The 14,599-nt window shown below is 40.0% G+C and overlaps 1 protein-coding gene across 1 annotated transcript; it reads left to right on the forward strand.

The window, feature by feature from the left end:
• Positions 1 to 260: 260 nt before the first annotated feature.
• LOC311506669 (GTPase IMAP family member 4-like) lies at positions 261 to 3,380 on the forward strand. Its single transcript, XM_084570719.1, has 2 exons — positions 261 to 467; positions 1,223 to 3,380. Exons 1-2 carry the CDS (start codon positions 443 to 445, stop codon positions 1,894 to 1,896), a joined length of 699 nt encoding a protein of 232 aa, XP_084426845.1. The 5' UTR covers positions 261 to 442; the 3' UTR covers positions 1,897 to 3,380.
• The last annotated feature ends 11,219 nt before the right edge of the window (positions 3,381 to 14,599 follow it).

Below are 14,599 nucleotides of genomic sequence, written 5' to 3' on the forward strand. Positions count from 1 at the left end.
TTATTAAATATTGCCTTTACTTTACAGTTTGACAGTCCTGATAGGGCAGAGAGAGACAGGTATGATACACTTGCTCACCATTTATGCCACTGGTGATGGAACATGTCTGATCTGTGAGGGCTTCAACTCCAACTTACTGAAATAATCGGTTGCTCCAACCTTGATGCCTCATATCGCAGCAACCTTCAGAGATCTGGTTCAGTCCAGGCCTCCGGAGGTCTGAGACGTTTTGGCACAGTTTGTATATTTGCATGTAGTTTGGGTCACTGATTTTCTACTCTGTGAGAATCTGGCTCTTTCTCAAACTGGTTAGGTGACATGTTCCAAGGGGAGGAAACCACAGTGACATTGTCATATAAAGGTGGCACGATAAGCTCTTCCACTAAAACACGTCAACACCGATCGAGACCTCAAAGACCAACTGCTTTTACAAGACGCAACGATGGCCAGCAAACCTGCAAATACTCGTGAGTATAATTTATATTCAGTAATCTCAGTCAGGCTGAAAATAAACCAGCAGAGCAACAACTTGTTTCCTTCTGACTACCACTGTTCAGTGTCTCACTAATATTTGTGCTGCTTAAAAGAAAGAAACTGAATGATTTTTTTGATGAATGTCATTTATTTAATTAACTGCTGTTCATTACTGTAAAGTAGAAGATGATAAAGATGTGACAGGACTAGACTGATTCCACTGAACTCCTGATGTTTATATGAATTATTTTTGCCCATTTTACTCAGAAATTGAAAATAGTTTCAAATGTGTGGATCTATGATTTGATTAAGTAATTTATTTTGTGTTTAACTCAGGACACATGCATTCTGCAGCGTAATCAGAATGTTTTTTAATCAGTGCTCTTAATATGACTTTCCAATGTCATTATACATCCGTCTACATCTACATGTCTGAACTGATTCTGACCTTTAAATGTTTAAAACACAAAGAGAGCAGCATCATCATTGTAAAGAAAGATTTGCATGAATAAGTGTGTTTAGATCAGATTCTTTGGAGGAGTTTTAGACAATAACACTGATTAAACCCACAGTCAGTGGTGGTCGAATGTTTCCCGTCGACTAGTATTTACATACAGCACAGTTACAGCAACTATGCAGCAAACTCTCTGCTCACATCTGTTGAGAGATTAAAACAGAACTTTGGTTTGAAATGATCAAGAGACAGTGCTGCCACACCTAATCATATCTGTGTGAATTTCTCCTGCAGTGGAGCTGAGGATTGTGGTCCTGGGAAAGGTCGGAGATGGGAAGACTGCACTCATTAACACCATCCTGGGGAAGGAGAGTACACCAGAGTACTATGGTACACAGTGCAAGGTGACCAAGGGAGTGTTTGGGGAGGTGCCAGTGGTCTTCATTGATACTCCTGGTCTTCTCCGCACCGACCTCAAAGAAAACAAGTTAGAGGTAATCAAGGGCATCGCATGCGCTGCTCCTGGTCCTCATGTGTTCCTGTATGTGAAGGATACTGGGCCTTTCACTGAAGTAGAAGAGAAAGCAGCAAAATCCCTTATGTCCATATTCAAACATTCAAAATCTCATTTCTTGGGGGTTGTCATGAGTAACGGAGCCATAAACAAGAAAGATGAACATAAAATAGAGAAGAGCTTCATGAAAAAATTCAGCGGATTCATTGTGTTCAACAAAAAAGATCCCAACGTGTCTGAATTGATGAACAAGATCAAGGAGATATCTGACAACCAGGGAAATTACACCAGTGAACTGTATGAAAAGATGGATCCAACAACAAATATAGAACAAATAATTGAAGCTGAATCAAAAGAAAAACTTTCTGAACTCTTGGGAGAGAGTGTTTATACTTTGTGGGATAAATGTCTTGATAAGATGGTAAACAGGGCCATTGAATGTAAGATGTTATGAATTGATATTTTGAAAAATTTATTAAAGAGAGGCAGTAAATTTGACTCTTTGAACTATTTCGAAATTTGTGATCTAGAAATGACCGTTTCATGAGGAACCAGATTTCTTCCAGCTGAGTAACATTTTATACAAATTTGACGTAGCTGTAGTGTTAGTAGTGGAATGTAATGGGGTACATTTACTCAAGTACTCCAGTACACTTCTACTGACACTTGATGCACTACACTAATATGACAGCTGGAGGCATTTATTATGCAGATTGAGAATAATAAAGCAATGAGACAAGAGGGAAAAATGTAAATAAGCTGAAAACAAGCTCAAAGTTTATGATCAGTTACATTAAAATGAAAAAAAGGTTTTATTCCTTTTACTATAATTTTATGCTAATACTTACAGACTATGTTTTACTAACACCAATACCCGGTACATGTACATTTTATTTTTACTTTATTGGATGGGACACAATGTTTGCTTCATTAGTCAGTGTTTTATGTGTGTGTGGTTCAGCTCAAAGGTGAGAGAGCCAATGATTGTTGTCTTGGCTAAATGTGGAAAAAGTCAAATGTTTCTTTGTTTTTCCTGCTATTGTGTCATCACTTAGCTGTGTTATCTGTCCTCCATATGTCCTGTATTGACAACTGAATTAATAAATGTTGATGGCATTAATCATAAAGTTGTAAAATCATTCTGCTGGACTGTTAAAAAAAAACCTTACCGTACATGCTGCCCTTTACACTCACTGCCAGCTCCCTGGGAATATATAAGTCCACACATATAATGAAGACTTTTTTGAAATGCATTCAGTTTGCCAAGACCTGAGAAACCTTTAGAAATAATGTTTTGCCATTGAAGCCAAAGCAGGTCCAGACATCTTGTGTAAGATCTGGCTCACCTTAAGGTTTGTGTAACTGAAGGATGAGAAAACCACGACACAAGTTCAAGTTTCTGGTACAAACATGAAAGAAATCACCTAAGGTATGGCATGCCTTGGAAATCCACCCTACTCCAAACGGTCACAGCAAACTGCAGTTGCTGGGGTCCACACACCAGGAGCCTCAGGACGTTTATGTCTGCATGTTGTTTGGGCCCCTGATTTTACTGCTCACAGCTGCATTTTGGTTTCTCAACTCAACTCTCAACTCAACTTTATTTATAAAGCACTTTAAAAACAACCACAGCTGAAACAAAGTGCTGTACATTGGTGAGACAAACTAGTAAAAACAAACACAAAAAACAATAAAACACTAAAAGCAATAAAAACAATAACAACAATAAAACACTAGAAACAATAAAAACAATACAAACAATAAAAGCACTAAACAAAAGCATTAAAAACAGGGTCTCATGTTGGGTCACCCTGTGGAACCCCATATGACAGTGGAGCCGAGCAGGACTCAGAACCACCGAGGCTTACACACATAGTCCTGTCTGCCAGATAAGACCTGAGCCAATCCAGAGCACTACCACAAATGCCCACTAGGTATTGTAACCGAGCCACTAAGATGTTGTGGTCCCCGGTGTCAAAGGCCGCTGTCAGGTCCAGCAGGGCAAGAATAGCAAAGTCTCCAGAGTCATTTGCCGGGAGGATGGCATTAAAAACTCTTAATAAAGCTGACTCTGTGGTATGCAATGTTTTAAATCCAGACTGGAAGACCTCCAAGACACCATGCTCATCCAGAAAAGATTTTAACTGAGCAAGAGCAACTTTCTCTAAGATTTTTGAGATAAAAGGCAGCTTGGAGATGGGTCTGAAATTGGCCAGCACACTGCGATCGAGGCCAGGTTTCTTAAGCAGGGGCTGCACCACTGCATGTTTAAAACTAGCGGGAACAACACCAGAGGACAGGCTGCTGTTTATAATAGCCAGAACTGACCGCCCTATACTCAGAAGGACATCTTTAAAGAAACAAGGAGGGACAGTGTCACAGGGAGAGCCTGATGGCTTAATATGGGCAACCACATCTTCTAAAAACAGACACCGGCTCGAACTTATCAAACACAACGGCACAAGGGACAGGGTCAGAGGGATCAGATGCAGGAGCTGAGATGAGAGCCCTTGCAGTAGCAACCTTATCAATAAAAAAGTTCAGGAAGATATTGCACATTTCAGGAGATGTTTCAGTGCAAACAGGTTGTGGGGCATTTAAAACAGTGTCAATGGTGTTAAAAAGCACACGTGGGTTGTGACGGTTGGACTCTATCACTTTTGCCAGGTGTTCCCTTTTGGCCTCTTTGACAGTATTTTGGTAATGGCGCCAGCAGTCCTTAAGGATCTGGAAAGAAACCTGCAGCTTGTCTTTCTTCCACCTGCTTTCAGCTCTGCGGCACTCCTGTCTAGCTGATCGAGTTATGTTGTCAAACCAGGGCTCGGGTTTCGCTTTAGCCATCCCAGTTCTTAATGGAGCCACAGAGTCCTCCAGTTTCTGACTGATCAGTTACACACTGTCAACACTGTCACAACCTCATAGACCAACGTCTTTTTACAAGTCATAACAATGGTCAGCAAACACAGGTAAAGATAATTTATAGTCAGTAATCTTGTCACATTGTAGATAAACCATCAGAGCAACATCTTGTTTTCTTCTTACTATTACTGTCTCATTAATATCAGTTTCTTAAACAAAGATATAGAAAACATAGAATAACCAGTGTGTGTGATCTGCACTTGTGTAACATTACTTCAATTATAGTCAGTTATATCAAGACATAACAAAAAAATATCCATGTTCCTATTATTTGGTAGTTTAATTAGATGTTAACTGTTGGGCTTTGTAGGTGCTGGTTGGTGAATTTTGTATTCTGACAGTAGCCTCACTAACGTAAGCTGCAACCAATTACTTGCCTTGGAGGCATGAATCTCAGCGGGACAGTGAATCAGCCAGGTGAAGCTTGTTGTGGAATGCACTTCTGCTCAACCCCCCTGATTTGTTGCTTTGAGGCAGACTTCTGACTGGTCAGGTGATGTGTTGAATGGGACGGACCTACCGGCAGGTTATAATGTAGTTATGAGATGGAAATAGTCAGGAGAACACATGGACAGTAACAAGACCTCACAGAAGAGCTGCCTTTGAGAAACAAAGATGTCAAGTGAAGAGCAATCAGAGCTTAGTGAGTATATCTTTGTAGTACTACAGTGATAGTTGAGGTAGCTTCCTGAGCTTTAACCCTGCACCAATGCCTTCTCTTTTTAACCTCTCTTTTTAGATTCAGGGAGTTTGGGATGAATTATTTGCATTAGTGCATTTTTTTCTTTCTTCTTTGATTTATTATGAGATTTTCTGTGACTATTTAAAAAGTAGTTAATCAGGATTACAGATGAAGAGATGGAAGAGACAGAGGTGAAAGTCAATTGTAACATTGATCATTTATGACTTATTGTAGCGGTGCCTGCTGCTGAAGACGTCATGCTGGAGTCTGAGCAGTGATGGCCATTTGTGCCATTAACTGACATTTTATTGACCAAATCAATTATCAAACATCAAACTGATTAGTAATTTGAGATCAGTGAATGCATGTTGGTCAGGAGTTTGAAACAGGCTCCATTGAGACAGATTTGTGTGTTTAAAGTAATCTGTAGTCAGTGCTGAAGACTGGAGATGTATATGAAGACATGGAGATCAAAACTGGGACATTTCTCATATTCTAAACCTTTCCAACAGTTACGATGAATTCACACCAGAATGAGCTGAGGATCGTCCTGGTTGGGAAGGTGGGAACTGGGAAGACCTCTTCAGGAAACATCATCCTGAGAGGAACACGGCCATGTCCAGAACCTACGTCCTCTGTTGAACTCAACACAAAGGAGTGTCAAAAGGAATCAGAGACTATTGGTGATACAAAGGTCATTGTTGTTGATACTCCAGGTCTGTGCAGCACCAGATGATGTAAAATGAAGATGGTGAAAGGGCTGAAGAAATCCATCAAAATGTCCAAACCTGGTCCTCATGTGTTCCTGCTTGTGATGAGATATGGGAAAGTCTTCTGAGAAGAAGAAGAAGTAACCCTGGAGATTCTTCAGCGCACTTTTGGCAAAAGATTTCTGGACTACACTATGATCTTGTTCACCCATACAGAGGACATGGATGAAAACAGCATCAGAGATTTTATTACAGTTTTTTTCAGTCGCTAACAAGCGTTTGTCCAATCAGTGGTCACATTTTCAAAACTCTAAACACAATTAGCACAGCATCGGTCTTTTGTGGCTATACCATTCACACATTTCATGACGTTTTCACACAATATGCAGTCAGTGAACACATTTCCACAATGCTTACATTTTCTTAACAGACCAGCTGTACCTCCCAACAAAATTATGGATTGTTTTTGTATTATTTACGAATGTTACAGTTTTTTCTGATAGCTTAGATGCAATTTTTTAAACTTTTGGCTTTTTTTGCAAAACTCTACACACAAATCACAAAACCTTTCACCCAAATAGCAAAACACATTAGATTACTTGCAAAAGCACGTTTTTGCACTAATTGCATAAACACTTTTTGCTAAACTGTTCACACTCTTTCAAAAATAGTATTTTTGTATCCGATGGTGCACACAAGCCATAATATCAGTAAGCACACAAAGCAGCCACTGCACACTGGCAGTAACAATGAAAAACTCATTTGGCTTTTGCTTATCCTGTGTGCAGGGCATATCGGTTTTCAGTACCTTATACAGTAACACACAGGGGTCAAAGTGTATGGATATTTATTTACACACATCAAAATACGTAAACATAAAGTGTGTTTTTCAAGTCAAGGCACAAAAAAAAACATATAATGGAGAATATCACTGAGGAAAAAAAAAATCAGTCTTGTCTTCTTACGGGGTCTGGCCACAAAATTTCATCAACATCACATGCAATGTCTTCCATTGCTAGGCAGCGGGGATAATATCTCCTCGAGTGTCGTATCCAGGCCTGACATGATACCTGGTCAATGTCTACGCATGCCTCCTCCATTGCCTCTAGAAGGGCTATGCGCTGATGGGGGCGACGGTCATAGACCTTCCAGCGCCAAGAAGAGAAGAACTCTTCAATTGGATTCAGGAATGGAGAGTAAGGGGGGAGGTAGACCGCAATGAAGAGCGGGTGATCGATAAACCAGTTGCGGACCAGAACAGCGTGATGGAAACTAACATTGTCCCATATGACGACATACCTGGTCTGCTCTGGTCTCTGAATGAGAGTGAATATTTCATGCAGGGTGTCCAGGAATGTAAGAATGTGTGCAGTGTTGTATGGGCCCAGATTTGCATGATGGTGAACAACACCGTTTTGGCTGATGGCTGCACACATGGTAATGTTTCCACCACGCTGTCCTGGGACATTGATTATGGCACGTTGTCCAATAATGTTCCTTCCCCGTCTTCTTGTTTTGCTGAGGTTAAAGCCTGCCTCATCCACAAAAATCAGCTCATGACCCATGGCATCTGCCTCTAGCTCCATCACTCTCTGGAAAAGACAAAACAAATGCAGCACAGCAGGCCCATGCACAGCACACAGTATGCACTTCCAGATTCAGTACCAATGATAAGCTTACCTGCACAAATTCATACCGCAGTTGTTTTACACGTTCACTGTTTCTTTGAAATGGGACCCTATAGATCTGCTTCATCTTTATTTGGTTGCGTGCCAGTAAGCGAGATAATGCAGAGATGCTCACATTATTTATGTCCTCGAATGTTGTGTCATCCTCTAGTATGTGCTGCTGTATTTCTCGTAGCCTTATTGAGTTGTTTGCCAACACCATATTCACTATGTAGGTCTCTTGTTCAGCCGTGAATAGTCTTCTTCTGCCCCCAGCTACAGGTCGTCTAACAATTCTACAAAGTAACAATATCAGTATTTTTACAGTAAATGTACAGTATTGTTTCTCAAAAGAATATGACACTACTGTATTACAGTATACATAATGTAAAACTTAGTATGAAGAAGATACTGTACTAACCGATTCTCATTTCGAAATGTTCTTATGATGCCTGCTACAGTGTAGCGGCTCAGGTTGGGTTGAACCCGTTGGCCAGCTTCCCTTAGGCTCATGCCATGGTTTATGACATGGTCCACTATTGTAGCTCTGATGACATCAGTGATTCTATTTCTTACTCGTACTCCTTGCCCTTCCTCTCCTCTTTCTCCTTGTGCTTCTGCACCTCCTCGTCCTCTTCCTCTAAGCACACCTCCTCGTCCTCTTCCTCTAAGCACACCTCGTTGTCCTCTTCCTCTAAGTGCTCCTCCGCGTCCTTGCTGTCCTCCTCTCCCTCTTGCTTCTGCACCTCCTCCTCCTCTTCCTCCAAATTCATTTCCTTGTCCACGTCCTCGTCCTCCTGCTTCTTCACCTCCACGTCCTCTTCCTCGCCCTCCTCTTACTCTCACTCCTCTTACTCTTCTTTCTCCTTCCATTGTTCTCCACACAAAAGGCTTACCTGTGGCTTATTTATAGTGCAACTATACTACTACTAGATTGCAAAGTCAAATAATTATAGATAATAGTTTTCACATGTGACAATGTGGCCTGACAGTTGGCAAAATTGTGTAAATAATAGCCATAAATATGTATAGTTTTGACAGGAGTGTGTAGATCATCTGGAAATTGAGTGTAAAGCAGTGAGCAGTGTTTACAGTTTTGCAAAAAGAGTGCTGTGCAGTAAATTGTATTTACACATACACAAAGTGTTTGTTACGAAATTGCAAACTAAGTGCAAAGCAGCGTTTGTGCTTTCAGTTTTGCAAACTCGGTGAAAGGTTTCGTGATAAATATTAATAGTTTTAGAAATTGTGCTATAAGAATCAATGTAAGTGTTTAAGCCATCAGAAAAAACTGTAACACACAACATACAACAATAGCAAAAACAATATTCCAAACCTTAGATACAGTATAAAAACCTCTTCTTCTGCAATGATATCAGTTCAAAAACAACATATCTCAGCTGATAATACAGTTTTTTTCAATCGCTAACAACATGGTTTGAAGTCCACTGTTGAAGAAAAAGAGCCTACCGACACAGAGTGGGTCTGAGACCAGAGACTGACCCTGAATGTAGGGACAGAGCACAGATATACCCTGTCCCCAGGTGTGGTTGCATATTGGTCAGTCGAGGGCAACTTTACACAGGAGGGTGAACTCAGTGGAGGGGCAGAGATGGCTCCCATACGTGGTCAGAACAAAAGGACAAAAGGACAAAGGAGTGACACTCAGGTAGTATGATCAGGAAACTCTGATCAGCAGGGGAGCAGAGGCAGGAGAGATCAACATATGGCTGGAATTGCCCCAGACGTGTCAATTTCAATGTCCCTTCAAAGTTTACTTCTTCACCACCCAAGACTGGTACATCTCGTCCTTCCACCCTATTCACCGTTCCTCAAGCCCATAGAGGAGTTCTTGTCTGCATGGAGGTGGAAGGTTTATGACCGTCAGCCACATGACCAGATGTCCCTCCTTGAAGCCATGGATGCTGGCTGCAGGGACATCACAATTGATGACTGCCAAGGGTGGATCCGACATACCAAGCGGTTTTATCCCAGGTGCATCGCCTTGGATAATATCAGATACGATGTTGATGAAAACATGTGGCCTAACCCTGAAGATCGCAGAGATTAGATACAGTAATTTTTTTATCTGGGCTTTTTTCCTGTTGTATTTCTTGTTCAGAATGCTCTTGTGTGTTTCATGGATATTTTGTTGCTGTACTGTAAGTAATACTGTAAAACTTTTTCTGTTCTATCATACTGTAAACAGTATTTCTACTGTGCCTCCTGTAGTAAACAGTAAAGGAAAAAAATGATTTGCTTTTTACTGGAATGCTTTTGAATGTGAACATTACATGTGGACATACAGTTCCCAACCAAGAAATTTAGTGTAAAAAACAGTGGATTGCATGTTTTGCATGCAAATACCTGTAAAACTGAAGCATTAAAGTCTATGCAGTTTTTGTAATGTCAACAATAGCCAGTATTTTGAAACCTGGTGTGCTTTGATTCATTGCATGTACCTTGTGAAGTGAAAACAAGTGTTATTCTTTGACAGAATAATTTCATTTTGAGTCATATTTCCAGTGTTTTGGCATAAAGTTGGTGTGTGCAGAGAAAGATGTGTTCTATTTTGAAATGAAGAGTTAGTATATATTTAACAAAATGTGTTTTTGAGAAGAAAATTATCCATTTGGCCAATTGTGTTTTGTAGGTGAGAGTCTGTGTTAAGAGTTTAGAAAAAATATCTGAAGTATGTTTAAGCGCTTGTTAGCGATTGTAAAAAACTGTAATTTGGATATAAACATAGATCTCAAACAATTAATCGATGACAACAATTTGCAATATCACATTTTTAACATCAATGATAACTGTGACCCTAAAGACCCTCCACTGCTGAACAGGATCCCAGGAGGAAGTTTCTACCATACTCGGATGCTCAAAGAGGCGAAAGAAGCAGTGAAACAGCAGAGAAAGGAAGAAGACAGAAAAACTCTTAAAAGATGTGCTATAGCTGGATCAGCTGTTGGAGCTGTGATTGGGCAAATTATTTCTGAGGGTGAGCTGACGTCTACGATAGCAGCTTTGCTAGGAGCTGTAGCGGGTGGGATACTGGCCATTATAATAGTATGGTTAGTGATGTACATCAGAAATCGAGTGAAATGATGCATCATATAGTGAGTTTTAACCAAGCCTTCTGAAGGAGAACTATGTAGATTCAGTTATTTCATTGTATTGTTTTGTTTGATCAAATGATCTGATGATAACACGGTTTGTACATTAATTGTGTTTTGTCTGTGGTCAGATAATCCCTTCGTTGCTTGATTTATATTTCTCCTGGATCAACATGATATTACTTTGTGAGTTGTTTTTTTCTTTCTTTCTTTCTTTGTTGGTTTCCTTGGTTAAAACCACAACATAATATGTGTGGTTGTATAATTTTACTAGTTTCAGCTTCAGTCCAAAAGGTTTTCAGGTCTTTTTAGCTGGAAACAGTTGCAGCTGCATCTGAATGATGCTGAACAAAACAGCTCAAACCAAAACTGAGCTGAAAGATGCCAAAATACTGCATAGAGCTGAGCTGAGCTGAGCTGAGGGTAGGAGTTCATGTCTCATTCAACACGTGATTGAAAATGTCTTCCTGTCTTCTTCAGTCTTATTTAACTCTGTATCCATTTTCACATTAAAATACCCTTAATAAAGTGTAAACACATTCTCATGATTATGAAATAACAGCTTTATTGTCTAAGACAGAGGACGTAGGTTCTGGGGTTGCCTCACATTTTCTGATTTTAGTTGGCCAGGAGTTGTTAGTTTTTTTGCAGCAGCAGCAGCAGTGTCCTCCACAGCAGGGCCGTTGGTGTGTTCCATTGGTCTCTTTCTTGTCAAAAACCTCTCCATTTTTGGCTAGCTATAGATTATCAGGTCATGAACAATGTTTTGACTGGCAGGCAATCAGAAAGATGATCAAATAACATTTCGATGTATTGAAATTATTATTATATTATTATTAATAATATATCAGATATGATATATTATTAATACGTATATTTTATGACAATGATTAAAAAAAAATTCGATTATATATATTTTTTTTATTTTTCCTTTTTTCCCCATTATCGTCCCTCCAATTGTCTGAGGCCCCTAGCGCCCCCTGGCGGCCCCACAGTCGGCCCCAGCCCTCACTTTGAAAACCACTGGTCAAAGGCAAGGGTCGGCAACACCTCAGCTCCGGAGCTGAATGTGGCTCTTTCATCCATCTGCTGCGGCTCCCTCTGGCTTTGACAAAATAAATAATGAGTATTTAATTAAAATGTATTTATTTTTTTATTTTTTTTTAGTTCGTTAGCTTTTAAAATGTAATTCCAAATGTAAAGATTATGGTGATCTTGTAAAATCAAAATAAAACGTGTTCAGTTTTTTGTCGCTCATTATATGCGTCACAGCGATGCCGAGGCGGGTGTCACAGGCTGAAAGCTTCAGTAAAAGGATGACGGCACGCAGAAGAGGATGGTATATTTGGTTTGCTGCTGGTGTATAATTGAATTTCGGCTTCTTCTTCTTTTTTTTTTAATAAATACAAAAATTGGTATTAACATAAGACATAAAAGTCATTATTTGCTATCATCTAACCCCTTCTAGGAGCTTTCTAAAATGTACTCAGTTGGTTACAGTCTGCTGCCAAGTCCTACACATTGGACCTCCTAACAGTCACCTAGTAAAATGGTCCAAGACCATCTCCCCCACTGATGAAGACGCCATCTCCAAATGAAGCTCCTCAACTGGTCGGGCAAGCAAAACTTAGCTGAAGCCAAGTTGCAGGATCTGTCCTCTCCTTAATGGCTAACATAACCAATACAGGAGAGCTTCATGACAATATTCAGCAGATTAAATGTGCATCAATGAGTCTGTTGCTGGTTCGCCACTGTTCCTTCCTTGGACCACTTTTGATAGATACGGACCACTGCAGATCGGTGGTTCAGGTGGCTGACATAGCGCAGCCCTTCAAGGACAGACGAGAGATCTTTATGTTCTCACAATAACCAAATGTGGATTTTCTTTTTGATTCTGTTTCATGTTCATTCAGTATCTAATATTCCTTCTGCTTGGCCTTAAAATTGCATGAAAGGAGACAAACAGGAATGTGTCGTATTCATTAAGTGTCAGTCTCTCCTGTGCTCGTCAGTTGGAGTCGGATTATAGCAACAATGCTAATTTGTATCTGCAGTCCCTACAGGTAACACAAAAACATGATAAGACATAGAACAGGACAATAGATCACAATAAGAGCACATCAGAAGACAGTACATTACTAAGAAGATAAAAGTCAATGGTTACAAGACTGGTTTGCTTTCAACCACTGCTTGAGGTGAGTTTTGACGGTTTGTAACGTGGGACACTCCTTTATGGAGAGTGGAAGACTGTTCCAGATCTTACTGGCCTTAACAGAAAGAGCATTTTGTCCAAAGGCTGTTTTTCTTTGTGAGACCTCACAGTCCCCTCTAGAGGAGGCCCTGGTTCTGAGACAGCTGTGAGCCCTTTTTTTTTAAGAAAGTCACACATAGGAGGTGGGGCAAGTCCATGTAACACCTTGTACTTCAAACAAACAAATTTAAGATTTTTTTAAATTCTCGAAGCTCAGTAAGTTGTGCTTTTTTAAGATGCTACAAATGTGAAATTACTTTGTTTTTCGATCAAAGATCTTTAAAGATTCTTTATAGAGTGATTCAATGATTTTGCATGTATTTACACCACGCCAGCGACCAACATGTAATACAATATTCAATGTGTGACAGGATCATTGAGTGTAAAAACAATCTAGCAGCATTGTTGAAATTGAATTCCACTGTATTAGATATTCTTTTAATGTGACGTCTGTCCTCCCAGCTTAGTTTCATTTTGACATTTTCAATGAGCTTTTATGGAAAAAGGCAAGGTGATTACAGTCAGGAAGAAGGCATGCTGAGACATGTAAAAATTGTGAAATGCTTAAAATGTGCCATGATCATTCGTAAGCCGTTATAATTAAAGAATGTTAGAACAGGTCCAGATATGTGTTAGGATCTACCCTGCGGCAGCAGAGACGCTACTCCCCCTCATGTTTGCTTGAGTGAAGGATGAGGAAACAACAAGCCTTCACTTCTGGTATTAACATTCTGGTATTAACATAAAACTTAAAAGTCATAATACATTTTATAAAGAGAAAGAGTCAATGTTACGGAAGTCTGGTGGGAGTGAGTTCCAGAATTAGGGAGCAGTGCAACTGAAGGCTCTGCTCCCCATGGATAATTACAACATATATATATTTATAGGTAGATCACTTTGACGTGGCCATTGTAAAAGTTTTTGGCCAAAGCCAAAAAAGTGTGGCCACCCCTGATCTAACCCCTTCACAATTACAATATTTTATTGGACCACCTTTTGCTTTGATTACAGCACAAATTCACTGTGGCATTGTTTCGATAAACTTCTGCAATGTCACCAGATTTATTCCATCCAGTGTTGCATTAATTTTTCAAGGAGATCTTGTATTGATGATTGTCTGACCACTGCACAAAGCCTTCTCCAGCACATCCCAAAGATTCTCAATGGGGTTAAGGTCTGGACTCTGTGGTGGTCAATCCATGTGTGAAAATGATGTCTCATGCTCCCTGAACCACTCTTTCACAATTTGAGTGTGATGAATCCTGGCATTGTCAATCCATTGATGGAATAACCTGGTCATTCAGTATATTCAGGTAGTCAGCTGACCTCATTATTTGGACACATAATGTTGCTGAACCTAGACCTGAGCAACTGCAGCAACCCCAGATCATAGCACTGCCCCCACAGGCTGGTTCCCCATTATCCTTCCAGTGTTTAATAATGAATTGGACAGGTCTTACCCCAATTTTAGTAGTTTCAACAATCTGGTAGCCATAAAACTGAAATGGCTTAAATGGCGAGTACCTGTAGAAAGTGGTCCAAGGACCAATGGTCTATTGGTTCACTTCTTAACTAAATTCTAGTTTAAGATTTCCTTACTTGTTTAATAAATATTGCCTTTACTTTATAGTTTGACAGTCCTGATAGGGCAGAGAGAGACAGGTATGATACACTTGCTCACCATTTAAGCCACTGGTGATGGAACATGTCTGATCTGTGAGGGCTTCAACTCCAACTTACTGAAATAATCGGTTGCTCCAACCTTGATGCCTCATATCGCAGCAACCTTCAGAGATCTGGTTCAGTCCAGGCCTC

Source organism: Chelon labrosus (assembly GCF_963514085.1).
Source record: "Chelon labrosus genome assembly, chromosome: 21".
Classification (NCBI taxonomy): Eukaryota; Metazoa; Chordata; class Actinopteri; order Mugiliformes; family Mugilidae; genus Chelon; species Chelon labrosus.

What these genes read in the sequence shown, in the direction of transcription:
- LOC311506669 (XM_084570719.1), top strand. Translation starts at nt 443, where the DNA reads ATGGCCAGCAAACCTGCAAATACTC. An exon ending in CAGCAAACCTGCAAATACTC is followed by an intron (nt 468 to 1,222) that starts GTGAGTATAATT and finishes TTTCTCCTGCAG; the next exon opens with TGGAGCTGAGGATTGTGGTC.